The 23,197-nt window shown below is 37.3% G+C and overlaps 1 protein-coding gene across 1 annotated transcript in view; it reads right to left on the minus strand.

Annotated features, from left to right (window-relative positions):
* The window catches only part of ARHGAP20 (Rho GTPase activating protein 20), a 138,498-nt gene that overhangs the window by 41,959 nt on the left and 73,342 nt on the right, over positions 1 to 23,197 (minus strand). Inside the window, exons 3-4 of the mRNA XM_059929329.1 lie at positions 18,225 to 18,389; positions 10,332 to 10,481 (exon numbers count right to left, since the gene is read on the minus strand). Coding sequence (XP_059785312.1) covers positions 10,332 to 10,481; positions 18,225 to 18,389 — 315 coding nt within the window. The remainder of the gene's footprint in view (positions 1 to 10,331; positions 10,482 to 18,224; positions 18,390 to 23,197) is intronic.

Genomic DNA, 23,197 nt, shown 5'->3' on the forward strand with positions numbered 1-23,197 from the left:
GCTGAAAAATTTCTGTCAGCATTTATTTTTTTGTAGTACAGTTCTGCTGGTGATAAATTCTTAGAGTTTAAAAATATTTTTGAAGGATATTTTTGCTAGATATAGTATTCTAGGTTGAAAGCTTTTTCTTTAAATACTTAATTTTTTAACTGAAGTATAGTTGAATTACAGTATTATATTTGAGGTGTACAGTATAGTGATTCAGTATTTTTATAGATTATATTACATTAAGAGTTATTATAAAATAATAATTATAATTCCCTGTGCTGTTCAATATATCCTTGTTGCTTATTTATTTTATACAGGGTAGTTTGTATCTCTTAATCCCATACCCCTAACGTGCCCCTCCCCCCTTCCTTCTCCCCACTGGTAACCACTACTTTGTTTTCTGTATCTTTGAGTCCGTTTCTGTTTTTCTATATCCATTCGATTTACTTTCTAGATTCCACATATAAGTGATATTATACAGTATTTGTCTTTTGTTGACATACATCACTAAGCATAATATTCTCAAGGTCCATTCACATTGCTGCAGATGGCAGAATTTCATTCTTTTTTATGTCTGAGTAATACTCCATTGTGTGTGTGTGTGTGTGTATGTATATGTAAATATACACCACATCTTTATCCATTCATCTGTTGATGGACAGTTGGGTTGCTTCCATATCTTGGCTATTGTAAATAATGCCATTATGAACATTGGGTACATGTATCTTTTTGAATTAGTGTTTTCGTTTTTTTTTCTGTATATATATCCAGGAGTGAAACTGCTGGATCCTGTGGTAGTTTTTAGTTTTTTTTTGAAGAGCCTCCATACTGTTTTCCACAGTGGATGCACCAATTTACATTCTCACTAACAGTGTACAAGGGTTCCCTTTTATCCACATCCTCGAAAACATTTGCTATTTGTGTTCTTGTTGATGACAACCATTCTGAAAGGTGTGAGGTGATATCTCATTATTGTTTTGATTTGCATTTCTCAAATAATTAGCAAAGTTGAGCATCTTTTCATGTGCTTGCTGTAAGTCATCTTTGGAAAAATGTCTATTCAGGTCTTCTGCCTATTTTGGGATTGGGTGTTTGTTTTTTTTGATAGTGGGTTGCACAAGCTGTTTAAATACTTTAGATATTATCCCCTTGTTGATCATATTTTCAAATATCTTCTCTCATTCTGTAGGTTGTCTTTTTGTTTTGTCAGTGGTCTCCTTTGCTATGCAAAAGCTCTTAGTTTAATTAGATCTCATTTCTTTATTTTTGCTTTTATTTATTTTACCTTAGGAAATAGATTCAAAAAAATATTGTTACTGTTTATGTCAGAGCGTTCTGCCTATGTTTTCTTCTATGAGTTTTATGGTTTCTGGTCTTACATTTAGGCCTTTAATCCACTTTGACTTTATTTTTGTATACAGTATGAGGGGATGTTCCGATCTCATTGTTTTACATGTAGATGTCCAGTTTTCCTAGTACCACTTATTGAAGAGACTTTATTTTCTCCATTGTATATTCTTGCCTCCTTTGTTGTAGATTAACTGACTGTAGGTGTGTGAGTTTATTTCTGTGCTCTCTCTTCTATTCCATTGATCTATGTATCTGTTTTGGTGCCAGTATCATGTTGTTTTGATTATTGTAGCTTTGTAGTACAGTTTGAAGTCTGTGAGGGTGATACCTCCAGCTTTGTCCTTTTTTCTCAAGGTTGCTTCAGCAATTCAGGGTCTTTTGTATTTCCATATGAATATTAGGATTATTTGTTCAGTTCTGTGAAAAATATCATGGGTATTTTCATACAGATTGCAATACATCTGTAGATTGCTTTGGGTAGTATGGTCACTTTAACAATATTAATTCTTCAAATCTAAGAGCATGAGATATCTTTCCATTTCTCTGTATCATCTTCAATTTCCTTCAGTGTTTCATAGTTTTCAGTGTATAGGTCTTTCACCTCCTTGGTTAAGTTTATTCCTAAGCATTTTATTCTTTTTGATGTGATTTTAAACAGGATTGTTTTCTTGCTTTCTCTTTCTGATAGTTCAGTATTAGTGTATAGAAAAGCAACAGATTTATGTATATTAAGCTCATATCTTGCAACTTTGTTGAATTCATTTATTAGTTCTAATAGTCTTGGGTGGAGACTTTAGGGTTTTCTATACATAGTACCATGTCATCAGCATAGTGACAGTTTTACTTCTTCTCTTTCACTTTGGATGTCTTTCATATCTTTTTCTTGTCTGACTGCTGTGGCACTGACTTCCAATACTATGTTAAATAAAAGTGGTGAGAGTGAGCATCCTTGTCTTGTTCCTGAATTTAGAGGAACAACAGGTTTTCACCATTGAATATGATGTTAGCTCTGGGTTTGTCATAATGCTCTTTATTATGTTGAGATATGTTCCCTCTAATCCAGCTTTGATGAGGGTTTTTATCATGAATGGATGTTGAATTTTGTCAAATGCTTTTTCTGTGTCTATTGAGATGATGATGTGATTTTTATCTTTCCATTTGTTAATGTGGTATATCATACTAATTGATTTGCAAATGCTGAAGCATCCTTGTGTCCCTGGCATAAATCCCACTTCATCATGGCGTATGATTCTTTCTATATACTGTTGGATTCCGTTTGCTAATATTTTGTTATGGATTTTTGCATGTATATTCATCAAAGATATTGGCCTGTAATTTTCTTTTTTTGCAGTGTCTTTGCCTGGTTTTGGTATCAGGGTAATGGTGGCCTCATAGAATGAGTCTGGGAGTGCCCCCTCCTCTTCAATTTTTTGGGATAGTTTGAGAAGGATAGGAATTAACTCTTCTTTATATATTTGGTAGAATTTTCCTGTGAAGCCATCTGGTCCTGCACTTTTGTTTGATAGTATGTTTTTTAAAATTACAAATTCAATTTCAGTACTAGTGATCAGCCTGCTCAAATTGTCTGCTTCCTCTTGATACACTGTTAGCAGGTTGTATATTTTTAGACATTTGTCTATTTCTTCTAGGCTGCCAATTTGTTGGACAACTGTTCACAGAGTTCTTTTATGATTTTTGTTATCTCTGTGATATTAGTTGTTATTTCTCCTCTTTCATTTCTTATTTTGTTTCTTTGGGTCCTCTCCCTTTTCTTCTTGGTGAGCCTGGCTAAATGTTTATCGATTTTGTTTATCTTTTCAAAAAACCAGCTCTTGGTTTCATTGGTCTTTTCTATTTTTTTTTGGTCTCTATTTTATTTGTTTCCTTTCTGTTCCTTACTATTTCCTTCCTTCTGCTGACTTTTAGCTTTCTTTGTTCTTTTCTTTCTATTCCTTTAAATGGTAGGTTAGGTTGTTTGAGATTTTTCTTGTTTCTTGAGGAAGGCCTGTATTGCTATAAGCTTCCCTTTTAGAACTGCTTTTGCTGCATCCTATAGATTTTGGAGTGTTGTGTTTCCATTTTCATTTTTCTCAAGGTATTTTCTTATTTCTTCTTTGATTTTAGCATTGTCCCATTGGCTTTTCAGTAGCATGTTGTTTAGTCTCCAAGTATTTGTGCTTTTCACATTTTTCTTTCTGTAATTGTTTTCTAGTTGTTATTGGAAAAGATGCTGGATATAATTTCTATCCTGTTAAATTTGCTGACACATGTTTTCTGGCCTAGTATGTGATCTATCCTGGAGAATGTTCCATGTACACTTGAAAAGAATGTGTATTCTGCTGGGTTTGGTTGGAGTGTGCTGTAGCTATCTATTAAGTCCACCTGGTATATTATGCCATTTAAGACCACTGTTGCCTTAATTATTTTCTATCTGGATGATCTGTCCATTGATGTAAGTGTGGTGTTAACATCCCCTACTATTATTGTATTACTGTCAGTTTCTCCCTTTATGTCTTTTAATATTTGCTTTACATGTTTAGGTGCTCCCGTATTGGGTGCATATATGTTAATGAGTATAATATCCTCTTCTTTTATTGATCCCTTATCATAAAATAATGCCCTTTTTTGTCTATTGTTATACCCTTTTAAAAAATCTATTTTGTCTGCTATGAGTATTGAGATTCCAGCTTTCTTGTCTTTTCCATTTGTATGAAATATATTTTCCCATGCCTTCACTTTCAGTCTGTGTGTGTCTTTAGCTCAGAAGTGAGTCTCTTGTAGGCAGCATATAGGTGGGTCTTGCTTTTTTTTTTGTAAATCTAATCAGCCAGATACGTCTATTGATTGGAGCATTTAGTCCATTGACATTTAAGGTAATTATTAATAGGTATGTACTTATTGCCATTTTATTACTTGTTTTCTGGTTGTTTTTTGTAGTTTTTGTAGTTCTTCTCTTGTCATTTCTTCTCTTTCTGTTTCTTCCCTTGTGGTTTTATGATTTTCTTTAGTAGTATGCTTGTGTTCTTTTTAGTTTTTGAGTATCTATGGTAGGTTTTTGATTTGTGGTGACCATGGGGTTCATATATGTTGACCTACAACTACATCTACTTATTTTAAACTGTAGTCATTTAGGTTCAAACACATCCTAAAAGATTTATATATTTTACTCCCCCTCCTACATTTTGTTTTTGATGTCATATTTTACATTTTCATGTTTATCCCTTAACTGTTTATTGTAGTTATAGCTACTTTTACAATTTTTTGCCTTTTTATTTTCATACTAGCTTACTTAAGTGGTTGATCCTCAGTTCTTACTATTATTTGCCTTTCCCAGTGGAATTTTCCCTTTCCTATATAGATTCTTACTTATTTTCCACTTAGAGAAAACCCTTTAACATTTATTTTAGGGTAGGTTTAGTACTGATGAATTCTTTCAGTTTTTGCTTTCTGTGAAGTCCTTTATCGCTCCTAAGACTCCAAATGATAATCTTGCTGGGTAGAGTATCATAGGTTGAAAGTTTTTCCCTTTCAGCACTTTGAATACATCATGTCACTCCTTCCTGTCCTGTTTGGGATCCTCTGTGCTTCCTGTACCTGGGTATCTGTTGCTCTCTTCAGTTTTGGGAAGTTTTCAGCCATAATTTCATGAAATATATTTTCAATCCCTTTCTTCCTCTCTTTTCCTTCTGGGACTCCTATAATGTGAATGTTGGTAAGCTTAATGTTACCCCAGAGATCTTTTAAACTTTTCTCATTAAAAATTTTTTTTCTGTTTTGATCAGGTGATTTTTATTATTCTATCTTCCAGGTCACATAGTCTGCTATTCCTTTTAGTGTTTTTTATTTTGGTTATTGAATTCTTCATTTCTAACTGGGTCTTTTCATATTTTCTAGATTTTTGTTAAAAATTGTCACTGTGTTCATTTATTTTTCCCTAATCCAGCTAATACTTTTATTATAAATGCTTTGAATTCTTTGTCTGATACATTGTTTATTTGTTTCATTATTTATTTCTCTCAGGGGTTTTCTCTTATTTCAATTGAGACCAGTTCCTCTGCCTTTTCATTTTGCTTAATGTTCTCTGCCTCTATGAATTTTGGTGAAACACTTACATATGATAATCTTGAACTGGTGTACTTATGTGGGAGCATCTCTATACAGACTGTGTGTGCCTGGTGCCTTTGGTGGGAGAGCTGGATTTGATGTGGATGCAAGTCACATTTTTCCTCAGTGTGTGTTGGCAGCTATAGCCTTGGTAGTGGGTGTGGCTGGAGATGGATAGGCTAGAGCTGAAGCTACGTGTGAGGCAGGACTTCCTCTCTGCTCAGTAGGTCTCAAGTTGCTGCAGCAGAAACCCTGAGATTCAGTCCTGAGCTGGCTCTGTTCCCGTTAAGTGTGTGCTTTCAATTCTCCAAGCACTGGGACCCTTGCTCCAGAGGGGGCAGTGCTGATGCAAGGGGACCCTGTGTTGGCCCTTGGCTAATGTTGGCCTCAGACAGATATCTGAGCTGTCTCTAATCTGTTGCCTGTGCAGGAATCTGCAATTATTTTCCTTAATCTGCTCATAGGCAGCCTTGGGTCCAAGTTCCCTTTGTCCTTCTCCCTCCTCTCCACCTTACTGGGGAGCTGTACTGCAGGGCAAGTGGGGTCCATGTGAACTCTCTCCATATATCGGGGCATGAGCAGTGGTGAACTGGTTGTTGTATAGAGTTCTGGGCTGCTTCTGATGCACTACTTAAGTAAGTACCAACAGTGGACACTGCCACGCCACCCAGATGCCACCCCGGGACCAAGTTGCCTTTGGTGGTCCAAGCTCTGTCTTTAGTCATGGCAGCCCTTGCTCCAGTGGGGAGTTGCAACATGGAGTAAGTGGGGCTTGAGTGTTCACTCTGCCAGAGCCGAGGCGCACACTGAGGTGGTCACAGGAAACTGGCAGCCACTAGAGTGATCCTTTATCGGCCCTCTCCAACCTGCCTCAGGGGCAAGCCAACTTGTGTGTGTGTGTGTGTGTGTGTGTGCGCTTCTGGGTATGAGTGTGGGCACGTGTGCAAGCAGAGTCTAAGTTTTCCACAGACTTCCTGTTAATTCCAGCAGTCCTCCAACCAGCCAAGGGGGTTGGTCTCCTCTGTGTAGGACGCCGGGAGTGGAATGCCCAATCTGTGGCTTGAACTGCTCACTCCCCAGGGCAGGTCTCTGCCTGTGTAATCTCCCTTTTCCTCTGAGTTCCCTCCCAGTGGCAAGGTCCCGGCCTGATCACTTTTCTTCCCTTCCTACCTGATTACGTGTGGATCTTTCTTACAGCCTTGGTTGTACAGAAGTCTTTCTGCCAGTTTCCAGTTAGTTTTCAGTGAGAATTATTCCACACATAGATGTATTTTTGATGTGTTCGTGGGGGGAGGTAAGCTCCACATCCTCCTACTCTGCCATCTTGATCAATCTAATGAGTCTTCTTTAAACACTTTAAAGATGTCATTTCACTGACCTCTGAAACAGCCATAATTTCTGATGAAAAAAACCACAGTGAGGCAAATTGTTGTTCCACTATATGTAATGTGTTGAGGCAAACTGTTGTTCCACTATATGTAATGTGTTGTTTTTTTCTGGCTGCTTTCATGATTTTCTCTTATCTTTGGTTTATAGCAGTTTGTCTATAACATGAATAGGTGAAGTTTTCTTCACATTACTCCTATTTAGGGTTCACAGAGCTTACATTTATGTCTTTCACCAAATTTGGGAGGTTTTTAAACCATTATTTATTCTACCACGTTCCCTGTCTCTCCTCTTTCTGGAATTCCCATTACATGTATGTTATACATTTTGGTTTTCCTACAAGTCTCTGATGTATTTTTCATTAAAAAAATCTTTTTTTTCCTCTCTTCCTCAGAGTGGACAACGTCTATTGATATACTTTCAATTTCACTGACTCATTTCTCTTTCATTTCCATTTTGCAACTAAAGCCACAGAGGGAATTTTTAAAAATTTAACATACAATTTTTAGTTCTAGAATTTTCATTTGGCTTTTAAAAAATATTTTCTATTTCTCTGCTGAGATTTCCTATCTTTTCATTCATTTCAACTGGCTTTTCCTTTTACCTACTGAGCACAGTTGTACGAGCTGCTTTAAAGTTCTTTTACAGTAATTTCAACAAATAGATCATCTCAGGATTGGCTTCTATTTGTTATCTTTTTCCTTTTCAGGTTCTTCATATGTTAAAAAATTTTAGATTACATTCTAGACATTATAAATGTTGTGTTTTAGAGACTCTGAGTTTTGTTATATTTGCAAAATAATGATGTTTTTGTTTTAACAGACAACTAACTTTATTAGATTCAAGCTGCAAACTCTATTTCACCTGTGTTGAGCAGCACCTCAGTTCAATTCTCTTAGCCTTAGCTTCAAGCTCCTTTAAAGTCTGTTCCACGCATGTGTGGTTCAGCATTCAGCCAGAGACTTACGCAGAGTCTAAACAAAAAATTTGGAGCTTCGTTTCTCTGATACTCTTCTTTTTGAGATTTCCTCCCTCACGTTCCTGTGGCTGTGGCTGACCCAGACTCTGTACTTTGGTGTTTCAGCCCAGAAAGACTGGGTTTTCATCAGTTTAGTTGCTCTGCACGATGATTTGACTGCAGCCTTTCCTCAGGCTAATAATGCCTTAAAAACAGAAAACTTGCCCAGTGCTGGTGCTTCCCTGATGGCACAATGGTTAAGAATCCACCTCCCAATGCAAGGGACACGGGTTCGAGCCCTGGTCCGGGAAGATCTTACTTGCCACGGAGCAACTAAGCTCGTATGCCACAACCACTAAGCCTGCGCTCTAGAGCCCGCGAGCCACAACTACTGGGCAAGCCCACGTGCCTAGAGCCTGCGCTCTGCAACAAGAGTAGCCCCCACTTGCCGCAACTAGAGAAAGCCCGCATGCAGCAATGAAGACCCAACACAGCCAAAAATAAATAAATAATAAAATTACAAAAAAAAAGAAGTTTCAATTCTTCTCCAAAATCTGCCAACTTTTGTTCACTTTCCAGAACCTTCAGGGAGTTGTTGTTTGTGTTTTGTTCAGAGTTTACAGTTGTTATCTATAGAGTGGTCAGTCTGTTAAGACCTCACTCTGCCATACCAGAGTCCAAACTCTTCAACACTACTTTTTTTAAGAGTAATCTTTTAATTTTGAAATAATTTTAGATTTTCAGAAAAGTTGCAAAGATTGAGTACAGAGAATCCCTGTATACCTCACACCTAGTTTTAGTTTCCTCTAATGTTATCCTCTTACATTATCATGGCACATTTGTCAAACTAAGAAACCAATATTGGTGCCTTACCATTAACTAAACTATTGACTATTCAGATTTCACCAGCTTTTCCATTAATGTCCTTTTTCTATTCTAGGATGCATTCGAGGATTCCACATAGCATTTAGTTATTATGTCTCCTTAGTGACCTTTTTTGTGTCTTTTCCTGGTTGTTTTTTTTTCTGACCTTGACAATTTTGAGGCTTACTGGTCAGGTAACCCCACAGAACATCCCTCAATTTGGGCTTGTCTGATATTTTTCTCAGGATTAGACTGGGGTTATGGGTTTGGGGGAGAAATACCACAGAAGTGAATTGCTCCTCATTACATTCTATCAAAGCATAGATGATACTCACACAACATCACTAGTGATGTTAATCATTCAGTTAAAGTACTATACTTTTTGAGGAATTACAGTGTATGCAAAACTTGTTTCTACATTTTCCCTTCTTCTTAAAAAAGTTTTATGGAAACTCCTTGATTAAAGACGTCATGTAGTCCCATCCCTCACTTGAAATCGCTTCCTTTCAGCTGTAAACTCTAAGATTAAACAATAGGAATTGATAATATCTAGAGAAGTCTGTCATGGAAAAGAAGATATGCAGAGAATGATACAAATACATGTTTCTTCCATATAAGTTCTTAATATCTTGTGGTAGGCCAATAGTGCATAATAGAATTTAATGGCATGCCTTTCCTTTATTAGAAGATTAACAGCTTAAAACATTTAGTTATCTGGCTTTAGGATGGTGCCTGAGGAGTTTGATGGTAGTGAGAAGAGAAGTAGAAAGAAAAATGTGTGCATGAAATAAAGACCAGCTCTTTTAAGTGTAAAACAAATATTGGACTTGAGGGTGCAATCATTCAAAATCATAAGTTTGAGTTTTGGTATGCTCACTCTGAACTGAAAAGTGCCAATCAGCACGTTCAGATAAGAGCACAAAGATTCTCTGTTTGTACATTCTCCAACTCCATCCCAGCCAAGGAGTGAGTCTTAGGAAACTGACTTTCACTCCTTGAGTCATAAATTTGCTTTTGATTGTCACATCTCTATAGATAGCAAATTAGAACATGATGTACAGTTTAGGAAGCACATTATTTCATGACATTAAATTTATTTCTATAATTAAAAACTAGTTTTTAAGAAATTTGGGAGTGTAAACCAGTTATTCAAGCTTAATTGGGGTATTTTATAAAATTTGTTTCAGTAAAAGGTCTGTTTCAGTGGTTTAAAAAGCCAACTTGAAAGCTCAATATACAAAGAAAATACCTAAACATGAGGGAAGGGGATGTTGGGGGGGGGGGTCCTAGAGCTCTGACCACTCTATTCCTCTTCCATGGTCTTTGAGGTGTTTCAGTAGCCCCTTTAAAAATCACAGCTTAAACCAAGGTAAATGATTCCAAGAGTTCTCAATATTTACCATTACATTTCACATATTTTAATAAAAAACTCTTTGGGAGAAACATAAGGCATATAGGTGTTTTTATTGGGGGTGTGCCAAAAGATGAGTTATTGGCTTCAGAATACAAATGAACTTATTGGCAAAACAGAATAGATCAATCAGAATAAAATATTTTTCTTTAAAAAACTAGGGGAACAAAACTGAATTAACTTTTTTTCTCTCCATCCTAGAAATTACATAGCTGACTGTATTTCACAGTAGCTAACCCATGTGAATACAGGACAAGCTATGGTTCTCACCTGAAAGTGGCCACGAAGTTCACTGTGGGCCAGCCTAAGACAAAGGATTTCAGGGCATTGGTGTTGCCTTCTCCCACTTCATCCACACAGCTTGCCGTCCACATGTCACTTAATTTTATTTTATTTTTTATCTTAAAGTTGTTGTTATATCTAGAAAGATAAAAACCAGACAGGATTTTTTGTTATTCTGTTTCTTAAATTTTATGAGAACTTCTATACTTGTGATAAGAGGACAGTTTTCACTAATCATGGGCAAAGAACGTCTTATTCATTTTTCTTACCTTCAGTGCCTACCACAGTAAATTGTAACGTTTGGCTACCTTAGCCCAAAAAGGCCGTTGAAACATTTGATGTATTGGTCCTCATGCCTCCATTTATGGCAGCAAATAGCCATAAACTGGCAACTTTATTTTTCTATACGTTGAGCATTGCATTTGGATCAAAAACCTAATTTTAAACTTACTGCTGTTATAAAAAATTAATTCTTTTATTATTTACAATTTGCTTATTTCCAAAAATATTTGAGTGGCTGAATAAAAGATTAAACATAAACATTACTTATTAAAATATTTATAAAAATTTCACTTTATATGCACTAAAAAATATAAACTGGAATTAATTAGAGAAATTTACAATGCATTTCCAACTGAGTGGTTATGATTTTCTAGTCTTTAGAAGCAAAGATTATTTTAAATTTCCTTTTTAAACCATTTCCCCTTATATTTTGGCTAAAATTGAAAAAGCTGTAGCCTAAAAATAGACCCTAAACTAAGCTGAAAAAAAAAAAAGATGCCAGGAAGTACTATATTTAAGTAGAGTTGATACAATTAATATTTATCTCTGGGTACAAAGAAGGTGATTTACTTTTAAGCTGGCAATGAAATTGCTTTTTGATAATTTCTATCTAATCCCCCTTACAACCCTGATATTGACACTATCCTATCTCTTGACCTAGTTTACAGATTTAATGCTCATAATGGACCTGAGATTTAAAGAGTTAGAAGGCACTGGTAAGGATAAAGAGAATGCCCAGGTAAACCTTGGTACTTCCTATCATTCAGAGCCATTTATGGAAACATTAAAAGCTAAAATGAAATCAAAGATGCTTCATATGGAAGTATCCCTAAAACTCCTCATGGAACATTTAAAGCTAAAATTCTTCAGTAGGATTTATAAAATGTAAAGGGATTTTTCAGGAACTATACATGAAGAATAATCTAGATTCAAAGCCTCATCTATGCTTCCTGTAGGGCACACAATATAAGTACAATAGAAAAGTGCCTTGAGGCACAATGCCTTCATTCTATATTTCATTTCAGTATTTTTCACCCTATTGTTATAAATCATTCAATTTTTTAAAAAGTAAAATCCTACTTCTTTTTTTTTTCTTTTAAAAATCTTATTTCTTGATGGCAGCTATCTAGGTAATATAAAACTGAAACTATGAATCTTTTCCAAGGAAAAGTATGTTTCCATATCTGTTTTCATACATTTTGAGTTTTTTAATGCAGGCCTCTCTTTATATTAGATACTTCAAATACCATGTGGGAACTTGTATACCTATTGATTTGGAAAAAGCCATTCCAACGATTCCTTCCACCTCATTATACAAAAAACAAGGAACTGTCCAAAAGTGTAAACAATACTTCCATTCTAATGGCCAATATTTATTGAGAACTTACCATTTGCCAGTCACTGTTAACACTTTACACAAATTGTTAAGTTTAATCCTCAAACATTTTAGAGGTGAGGAAATGTTGTCACAGGGAGGTTAAGTAATTTGCCAAAAGTCAAACAGCTTAACTAGCAGAGCTAGAATCCGAACCTGAGCAGGGTTGACTCTTGAGCTTGTTTATGCTCATAACCATTAGGTATCTATAAAAAGCCCTGGATATAGCCATTCTTACAAAGCACCTGGAGGTGACTTTGTATCCATGAAGTTTCCTTCAGCTTTACTATCTTAAGACTTACTTTTTCAAATCTCCTTACCTACAAGGCTTTCTGATGGGACTGTTTATTATGGAAGTAGGGGAGAAATCTCATGAACATTTATGTCCATAAAGCTAGAGGTACTAGTTTAAAAATATTTAAAACAAGTATTCCAATAAAGCTTTATATTAAGATGGATAGTATTAGGGTCAGTGTGTATCTTCAGATTTTTCACTCTCAATTTCTAACAGTATTAGACTATTCCAATGGAAATTTAAAAGTATGAATTCCAGTGAACCGTTGAAATACACAGGACTCTAGAGAGATTTCCCTTCATTCTAAGATGGAGATGGTCTATTAAATACGTTTTGGGGTAGAGAATATGGTATATTCCACAAGTATCTGATGGTAATTCTACTGGTAATGAATTAATAATCAGAACTTTTTTTCTCCTCATCTTTTTGACCTACACAGAATTCATCATTACTTCCCTATTTGTTTAGGAAATAAAATATGAGAATAGTGATGGCTTAAGAGGGTATGAAATAACTACTTTCATTTCCTTTTAGTAAATTCCAAATAGGTGCTCTATGGCTATTAACAGAGATAATATCAGCTTCTTTCTAAATACTCCGATGCTCATAAACATTGTTTTTAAAAAATGTAAAGCCCTAATTCTATAGGAAAAATAACTTTTAATTCAGCTTTCTAATGAATATCAAAAGTGGTCCCTAAGGTCACATCCAGGTTTAATACTTGCTCTAATTCAGTATGGAAAAGAACGACAATAAACTCAAAACAATTTTAGGCAAACATTGTCAACATTCAGCATAAAATGGAGCAAATAAAATACCTTAGCCAAAGAAAGAAAGACTTTGGGCTTTCGTTGTTCTTCTTTATCTAACTCCTTTAGATGGTAGGTTAGGTTGTTTATTTGAGATTTTCCTTGTTTCCTGAGGAAGGCCTGTATTGCTATAAACTTCCCTCTCAGAACCACTCTAGCTGCATATCATAAACTCTGAAGTGTTCTGTTTCCACTTTCTTCTGTCTCAAGGTATTTTCTGATTTCTTCCTTGATTTTTTCATTGACCCATTGGTTTTCTTGTAGCATGTTGTTTAGTCTCCACATGTTTGTGACTTTCCCATTTTTCTTTTTGTAATTGATTTCCAGTTTCATACAGTTGTGATTGGAAGATGCTTGATATAATTTCTACCCTATTAAATTTGATGACACGTTGTTTTCTGGCCTAGTATGTGATCCATCCTGGAGAATGTTCCATGTACACTTGAAAAGAATGTGTATTCTGCTGGGTTTGGTTGGAGCGTGCTGTAGCTATCTATTAAGTCCACCTGGTCTATTATGCCATTTAAGAACACTGCTGCCTTAATGATTTTCTGTCTGGATGATCTGTTCATTGATGTAAGTGGGGTGCTCACATCCCCTACTATTATTGTATTATTGTCAGTTTCTCCCTTTTAACATTTTCTCTCTTTTAACATTTGCTTGATATATTTAGATGCTCCTGTACTGGGTGCATGTATGTCAATGAGTATAATACCTCTTCTTGTATTGATCCCTTTATCCATACCTAATGCCCATCTTTGTCTTTTGTTATAGCCTTTGTTCTAAAGCCTACTTTATCTGATATGAGTATTGCTACTCCAGCTTTCTTGTCTTTTCCATTTGCATGAAATATCTTTTTCCATCCCCTCACTTTCAGGCTGTATGTGTCTTTAGCTGTGAAGTAAGTCTCCTGTAGGCAGTATATAGATGGATCTTGGACTTTTTAATACAATCAATGTTTTTTGACGTATTTTTTTCCAATGACATTTAAAGTGATTATTGATAGGTACTCTTATTGCCACTTTGTTACTGGTTTTCTGGTGTTTTTGTTTTCCTCTCTGTTCCTTTTTTTCTTCTGTTTCCTTTTTTCTTGTGGTTTGATGATTTTCTTTAGTGGAATGTTTGTGTTCCTTTCTTTTTAGTTTTCGTGTATCTATTGTAGGTTTTTTTATTTGTGATTACCATGGGGTTCATATATGTTGACGTATATCTACTTGTTTTAAACTGATAGTCATTTAAGTTCAAACACATTCTAAAAAAATCTACATTTTTTCTTCTTTCCCCCATATTTTGTGTTTTTGATGTCCTATTTCACAAGTTCATATTTATCCCTTAACTGTTTATTTTAGTTATAGTTGATTTTTACAATTTTTGTCCTTTAGACTTCATAATGTCTTATTTAAGTCATTGATCCACAGCCTTTACTGTATATTTTCCTTTATTAGTTGTATGTTTCCTTTTCTGTAATTTGTTACTTCTTGTTGTAGCCTTTTCTTTTCTATTAAGAGAAGACCCTTTAACATGTTTTAGGGTCAAGTTAGTACTGATGAGCTCTTTTAGTTCTTGCTTGTCTGAGAAGCTCTTTATCTGTCCTTCAATTCTGAATGAAAACCTTGCTGGGTAGAGTAACCTAGGTTGTAGGTTTTTCCCTCTCAGCACTTTTAATATATCATGCCATTCTGTTCTGGCCTGCAAAGTTTCTGTAGAAAAATCAGCTGATTGCCTTACGTGACACTTTGTTTTTCCCTTGCTGCCTTTAGAAGTCTATCTTTAACTTTTGCCATTTTAATGTGGTATGTCTTGGTGTGGGTCTCTTTGGTTTCATCTTGTTTGGGACTCTCTATGGTTCCTGCACCTAGTTATCTGTTTCCTTCTTCAGGTTTGGGAAATTTTCAGCCATAATTTCCACAAATACCTTTTTGGCCCGTTTCTCTCTCTCTTCTCCTCTGGAACCAGTATAATACAAATGTTAGTATGCTTGATGTGGTCCTACAGTTTCTTTTTGATTAGTGATTTTCATTATTCTATCTTCTAGATCACTTATGCATTCTTTTGTATCATCTAGTCTGTTAATTTCTTCTAGAGTGTTTTTCATTTCAGTTATTGTATTCTTAAGCTCTGACAGGTACTTTTTATATTTTCTAGTTCCTTGTCAAAATTCTCACTGTGTTCATCTATTCTTTTCCCAAGTTCAATTAGCTTTTTTATTACTATTACTTTGAACTCTTTATCTGATAAGTTATTTATCTGTTTCATTTGTTGTTTTTTCAGGGTTTTTTTCTTGTTCTTTTGTTTGAAACAAATTCCTCTTTCTTCTCATTTCGTTTAACTTTCTCTGTCTCTATGAAATTAGGTGAATACTTACCTATCCCAGTCTTGAAGCAGTGTCCTTGTGTGGGAGTATTCCTATTCAAGTATGTGTGTTCTCAGTGGCTTTGGTGGGAGAGCTGGATCTGAATTGAGCGTGGGTCATATCTTCCTCCAGGGTGTGTTGGCAGCTATCACCTTGGTGAGAGGTAGGGCTGGAGACAGAGGCCTAGAGCCAGAGCCAGGTGTAAACTAGAGCTTCTCTTATGTTCAGTAGCTATCACCACCCTATTTGTGGCAGGGTCAGGTCCATACTGTTGGAGCAGAAGCCCTGAGGGTCAGATATGAGCTGGTTCTGTTCCTCTAAGTATGCACTCTCCCCTCTCCCAGCCATGGTACCTTCACCCCAGAGGGGAGTAGCGATGCAGCAAGAGGGATTTGGAGCAGGCACCTGGTGCAGCTAGGGCGCACACTGGGACGGCTCCAGCATGTCAGTCAGAGCTTCAGACAGCTCCTGATCTGCTGCCCTCTGTGAATGCCAGCAATAAACATCTTTGCCGCATTTAACTGCAGTGCTGGGTCTGAGCTGGCTCCATCCCCTGCAAGTGCTCACTTGCCTCGGCAACATTAGCCTTCATCTTAGTTGGTAATTGCGCCAGAGTTAGAGGCGAGGCTGCGGTGTTCACTATTGTCAAAGCCCTGGGCAGTTTTAATCTGCTTCCTCTGCCTTGTTTTGGGAGTAAGCAAGAGTGTGTCCATTTCTTCATGGGTGGAGTCTCGGTTTCTTACAGCCCTCCTGTCAGTCAGTGGTTTTCAAACCAACTAAGGGGACTTGTCTTCCTAGTGCTGGCTGGGGTGCCCAATATGTGGTTCAAACCCCTCCCTCCCCAGGGAGGATCTGCAAGCCCATGCTATCTCCCTCCTCTTCTCTGTCCCTTCCTAGGGATGTGAGTCTTGACCTGATTGCTTCTCCTCCCTTCCTTCCTGACTCCCTGTGGATCTTTCTTTACAGCCTTGGTTGCCAAAGAGTCTTTCTGCCAGTCTCCAGTTTGTTTTCAGTGAGAATTTATTTTCATGTAGATGTACTTTTGATGTGTTTGTGGGGGGAGGTGAGCTCAGCACCCTCTTACTCCACAATCTTGATCTCCTCCCCTACCCACATCTTATTTGTGACATGGCATAACTTAGGTGTGAGGGTATGGATAGCAGAAAAAAGTTTACTATTCTCTAGTGACAAAAAATCTCTTTGATGAGATTGGATTTGTTAAACTACTCTTTTATGATGTTTCATAAACAGTGAGAATGGGGGATGGAGCAAGTTGTAACTATCGTGTTCTAGGTTGGATGATAACTGCACTGGCATTTAGTGTTGAGCGAAAAGTGAATTCTTTTGGTTACCTCTAAAGTATATTCCAAATAGTCTGCGTCCTTCCTTTAACTGCCATTTCCCCAGATAAAGTCTTCATTATATCTCATCAGGACTACTACAATAACCTCCTGTCCAGTCTCCTTGCTTCTACTCTTTTCTGTCCTCTAATCCATTACCTATCATAGCCAGAACAATATTTTAAAAATATGTACATTATTCTACTCCCCTAATTAAAACCATTTGGAATAAAATCCAAACTCCTATCATAGCCTTTGTGGTACCCATCCTCCAAGATGGCTCCCAATGATCCCAGCTTCCTAATACTCACACTCTTCTGTAGTTCCCTTCCAATTGTACCAAGGTTGATCTGTGTGGCCAATAGCCTACATCAGAAATGATGGTATGCTACTTTCAAAATTAGGTTATAAAAGACTGCAGCTTCTATTTTAGGTGTTCTCTCCCTTTAACACTCTCTTCCTCACTCTCTTGGATCTTTCACTTTGAAGGAAACAATACCATGTTACAAGCAGCCCTGTGGAGAAACTTACATGGAGAAGAACCCTGGAAAGCAGCCATTGTGGAACTGAGGCCTGCCAGGATCCACATAAGTGATCTGGGAAGTTTCAAGATTCTCTCCAGTTAAGCTCTGAGATGACTATAACCCTGGTTCAACAGCTTGACTGCAACCTCATGAGGGCCCCTGAGCCAGAACCACTAGCTAAGCCATTCCCAGATTCCTGACTCAGAGAAAATGTATAAGACGTTTGTAATCATAAACTGTTATGTTTTGGGGTAATCTGTTATACAGCAATAGATAATTAATAGATAATTAATGCAGCCCATAAAGGTCCTGATAACTTGATCCTTGTCTATTTCTCCAGTCTCAATTTATATTACTCTCTTCCTGCTTATTATGCTGGCCTTCTTTTAACTCCTCCAAAGGGCCAAACTTTCCCTACCACCCTTGTACCTGCTGTTCCCTCTGCCTAGAATACCCATCTTCCTAATATCTGAATGGCTAGTTGTTTTTCATTCTTCATTGATTTTTTTCCCCCCAACTATACCTACCTAACATATATCCCATATTTCACTTCACCGTATTTTCTTCACAGCATTAGGAACAATTTGTCATTTCTCCCTACACACATTAGAATGAAAGCATCAAAAAGCAGGGACTGTACCCATCACATTCTTCACCGTATCCCCTTTATTTATTCAGAGCATGGCACAGAGTGGGACTTAAATGAATACTTGTTGAATGAATAAATAATTGCAACATCTTTTCAAAACCAAATCAAAACAAAACAAACATAAAACTCACTTCAGATATTAGTATGGTAACAGAGGCCAGATATTCTTACAGTGAGCATTGAATAGAAAGGTTACCTTTGTTGGTGGAAATGCAATTTTATGATAACCAGGAGAGAGTGTCCAGTATACCTACTTGATTTTGGCCACGATAAACAGATCATTGAACAGGAAAAGATGTCGCTCCTGCCTCTGCAGACCTCTTTTCAGTTCTACCCGGCCATCAATTAACAGAGTCCTATTGGAGCACAAAAATGATGACAGAAATGCACATGTGTCCACGTTAGCAGAAGGACTTTCCCTGTAACAGATCAAACACCACAGATCTTTAGTCAAATGATCAAATATAGGATTGAGTTTCTACAAAAAATTATAGGTTAAATTTGGTCAAGAAATATAAAGCTCTATAATTTTTTTAATGCAATGGCATAGTTTTCTAACAGGTCCCTCAGTCTGTCTCCACATGGTAGCCCTTAATATTTTATTATAAAATTTTTTAAACAAAAAGCAAAATGAAAAGTTTTATAATAAACATATGTATATCCCAAACTAGATTCTACCATTAAAATTCTACTGTACTTGCTTTATCAGATACCTATCTAACTCTCTCTCAATTAACCCATTCTATTTTTGACTTTTCAGTAAAAACTGCATACAGCAGTACATTTTCCCCCTAAATACTTCAGCATGCATATCATGTACAATGAAATGCACAATTCTTAGGTGTGTATTTTCTGAGTTTTGACAAATGTATTCACTTGTGTAATTTAAACCCTTATCAAGATATAGAACATTATTATCACTCCAAAAAATTTCCTCTTATCCCTTTTCAGTTGTTATATTAATTAGATGAAGACGGCCTCTATGTATTGGCTCAAGTTGTTTATCTCTTTGTTGCAGGCTGAGATCCATTAGCTCCAAAGTCTGCTGGAACTAAACTAACATTTTTATACACCCAATTATTTAAAAAATAACCCAAAACAAGCAGATTTTTAACCATTTTATAGCTTGCCTGCTTTGTATACTCCACAAAACTACACCCACACCTGCTAGCCATTGATAAGACAGAGCCTTGTGGTTATAAGACCCAAGTCACTACTACCTTTGGAGCTCTCTGACCCAGACTCCCCACCGTGCTACTGAGCAACATCATTTAGACATGTAATCTCCAGAGCCACCCACTCCAACCTCCTTCACCTCAGGAATTCCCTTGCCCTCCTCCTTTTTTGGATGGTGGTCCTTTGGCCATAAACCTCTAGATTGTCTCATGCTGTAAGGGACTTCCTTTCTTATGCAAACCTGTCCAAGGGTCATAGTTTTTTCATTGATCAGCCCCCAAGTCCCTCAAATTCCTTACAACAGTCAATCCCTACTCCGTCAACCCCAAGGCAACCATTATTATGATTTTTTTCCCCACTGAAGATTAGTTTTGCCTATTCTAGAATTTCATATTAACAAAACCTTAGTATGTACTCTTTTCGTGTAAGATATTTCTTACTCAGCATGTTTTTGTTACGTTTACTAGTAATCCATTCCTTTATATTGATGAACAGTATTCCACTGTATAAATATATCAGTTTGCTTATTTATACTCCTACTGATGGACACGTGGGCTCTCTCTAGTTTTTAGCTATTATGAATAAAACTGCTATTAAACTTCTATTGGTCTTTTTTATGACCTATGTTTACATTTTTCTTGGAGAAATATCTCACAGTGGAACTGCTGGGTCACAGAGTAGGTGTTATGTTTATTTTTAGAAAAAAACTACCAGTAAGTTTTCCAAAGTGGTTGTACCAATTTATATTTTCAACAATAGTGCAGGATAATTCTAGTTACTTCACAACTGTGTCAACATTTGCATTATCAATCTTTTAAATTTTGGCCATTCTAGTGGATATATAGTAGCGTCTCATTAAGATTTTAATTTGCATTTCTCTGATGACTAATAATGTTGAACACATGTTCTTATTGGTTATTTGTATATATTAATTTGTGAATTGTCTCCAAATATTTTGCCTACTTAAAAAGATTGTGTTATGTATCTTTTTATTATTGAGTTGTAGGAATTTTTTTATATATCCTGGATCTATCTATCTATCTATCTCCTGATATACATATATATAAACACATATACACATATACACACACACACCTATATACATATACATATATATACACATATATATATCCTCTGTCAAATGTTTTGCAAATATTTTCTCCCAGTCTGTGATTTGCCTGTACATTTTCTTAAAACTTAAAAAGTTTTTAATTTTGATGAAGTCTAATTTATCATTTTTAAAATGGTATTTGTTTTCTGTGTCCTTTCTAAGAAATCTTTGCCTACCCCTAAGTCATGAAGATACTCTCCTATGTTTTCCACTAAACTCTGTATGATTTTAGTTTTTACATCTAAGTCTATGATCTATCTAAAATTAATTTTGGTTTATGGCATAAGGTAGGTGTTAAGCTACACTTTGTTTTTCTATACGAATACCATATTGTTCCAGCACCATATGCACAAAAGGATTTCCTTTCCTCAGTGGATTGCTTTGGTACCTTTGTTGAAAATCACATGACTGTAGACCATGGGTCTATTTCTAGGCTGTCTATTCTGTTTCACTGATCTTTTTAAGAATTAATCTATGCCAGAACCACATTGCCTTATTATTCTATCTTTACAGTAAATCATGAAATTAGGTAGTATAAATCTAGAACTTTTTCTTTTTTAAAATTGCTTTGGATAATCTAAGTCTCCTATATTCACATACACATTTTTGAGATTAACGAAGATGAAGAACACAGGAGAGAAAACACATTGTGGCTGGGGAAGAAGAGATGAGTGCAGCTTCAAATGTACTGAGTGTGAAATTACCAGGGGACTAGGTGCCATGGGGAGATAAGGCAGGCAGCCAGCACTTAAAAGAGATGTCATATTTGTTATCATACAAAGACAGTTGCATAAAAATACTATGGGAATGACTAGAACTGCCCAAAGGGGCAAAGAATAAGAAAAAAGGCAGAAACACATCCCTGAAAAAAATGTAATCTGAAGGGGTGAAGAAAGGAGGAGAATCTGTGAACAAGATGGAGAGTAAGTGAATAAAGCAGCAGAAAAAGAATAATAAAAAGCAGTGGTGGTCTGTAGTACTGAAACTGGTGAAGGGGATAACAAGTTGAAGACTGAGAAGATGTCTGGGAAAAAAGTCATCAGTTGTTCATTAAGACCTTCAACAAAGCAGTTCCAGGAAAATGGTGAGGGCAGAACTCAAATGGTCTAGGGTTTGAGGTGAGGAGTGAAAAGAATAGTGAAGAATTAAAGCAGTAAATCTGGTTATTTTTCAACAGCTTAACACTAGAAGGTGACTTTAAGAGGAAAGGGAGGAAGAAGAGAGAAACAATACCTAAGCCCTGAAGGTAGGTATCATCCCTCATTTTACAGATTTGGAAGCTGATGTTCATAGCAGTTAAAACACACTGCTATTAAGTGAAGGGGACTTACAAGTTAAGTATGTTCAAAACACTTACTTTAAAAAATTCCATGTAGCCTTTCAAAAGGAAAAGAACTTCATTCATACTGACTCAGATTCCTCCTCCACCCATGGCAGTTGAGCTCAGCAGTTTAGGACTTGATGGGGGTAGGGGAGGGTGTGGGCTAATCTAAGACTTTTTCCTAAGTAGTGTGACATGGTGAGTTATTTTGGCTGCCTCAGTTTCCTCACTGTAAAGTAAGGCAGTTGGAGTAGAAGGTCTTTAAATTCCTTTTATAATTTGTATACGTGACTAACTATATTAACATGTACTCAAAAGGTGGAATTAAGATTACTGATGAGAGAGGTTGGGCCAAGACAGCAGAAGAGAAAGACCTTGAGCTCACCTCCTCTCACAAACACACCAAAATCACAACTATATGCAGAACAACCATTGCTGAAAAAGACCAGAACCTATCAGAAAAGATCTTCTACAACTAAGGACATAAAGAAGGAACCACAACGAGATAGGTAGGAGGGGTGGACTTGTGATATAGTCAAGTCCCATACCCTAGGGTGGGTGACCCACAAACGGAAGAATAATTACATTGCAGAGGTCATCCCACTGAAGTGAGAGCTCTGAGCCCCACATCAGGTTCCCCAGCCCAGGGGTCTTGTACCAGGAAGACAAGCCCCCAGAGCATTCAACTCTGAAGGGAGCAGGGCTTAATTTCAGGAGCCCCACAGGACTGGGGGGAAATAGAGACTTCACTCTTAAAGGGTGCACCCAAAATCTCACATGTACCAGGACCCAGGGCAAAAGCAGTAATTTGATAGAAGCCTGGGACAGACCTATCTGCTGGTCTTGGAGAGTCCCCCAGACAGGCAGGGGGTGGGTGGCTGTGGCTCACCCTGGGGAAATAGACACTGGTGGCAACCATTCTTGGAAGCTTCTTCTACTACGTGGAAGCTGGTGCTTGCAGGTGACATTGTGGGATGCTCCCTCTCGCTCATTAGCGCCAAGACATAGCCCCAACAGCCTGTAGGTGTCAGTGCTGGGATGCCTCAGGCCAAGCAACTAACTGGGTGGGGACAAAGTTCCACCCATCAGCAGACAGGCTGCCTGAAGACCTCCTGAGTCCACAGCCACCTCTAGACATGCCTCTAGACATGGCCCTGACCACCAGAAGGCCCTGGACACAGCTCCATTCACCATTGGGCAGGCACCATCTCTGGAAGCCCCTGGGTCCCCCACTGCCCTATAGGAAGCCTGCACTAGCCTCTAGACCAGTCTTACCCACCAGGGGGCAGACACAAGTAAACAACTATCCTGCAGCCTATGGTACCTGGCCTGCTCACAGCAGGCCAGACTTTGCTGTGAAACCAGCTGGGCCTCAGCCCTGCCCACTAGCAGGCTGACACAAGCTCTGAGACACCCTGGACCCCATACCCAACTGTATCAGGAAACCCTCCCACAACCAGTGACCTGACACCAACTCTGGGATCCCTGGGCTCTGCAACCAGATTCCAGGACCCAGCTCTGCCTGGCAATAGTCCAGCATGAACCCCAGGACCTGGCTTCACCTACCAGTGGGTAGGCAATAGCCCTGGAGTCTTCTGGACCCTGACTCTGCAAACCAG

Source organism: Balaenoptera ricei, chromosome 8 (assembly GCF_028023285.1).
Source record: "Balaenoptera ricei isolate mBalRic1 chromosome 8, mBalRic1.hap2, whole genome shotgun sequence".
NCBI lineage: Eukaryota > Metazoa > Chordata > Mammalia > Artiodactyla > Balaenopteridae > Balaenoptera > Balaenoptera ricei.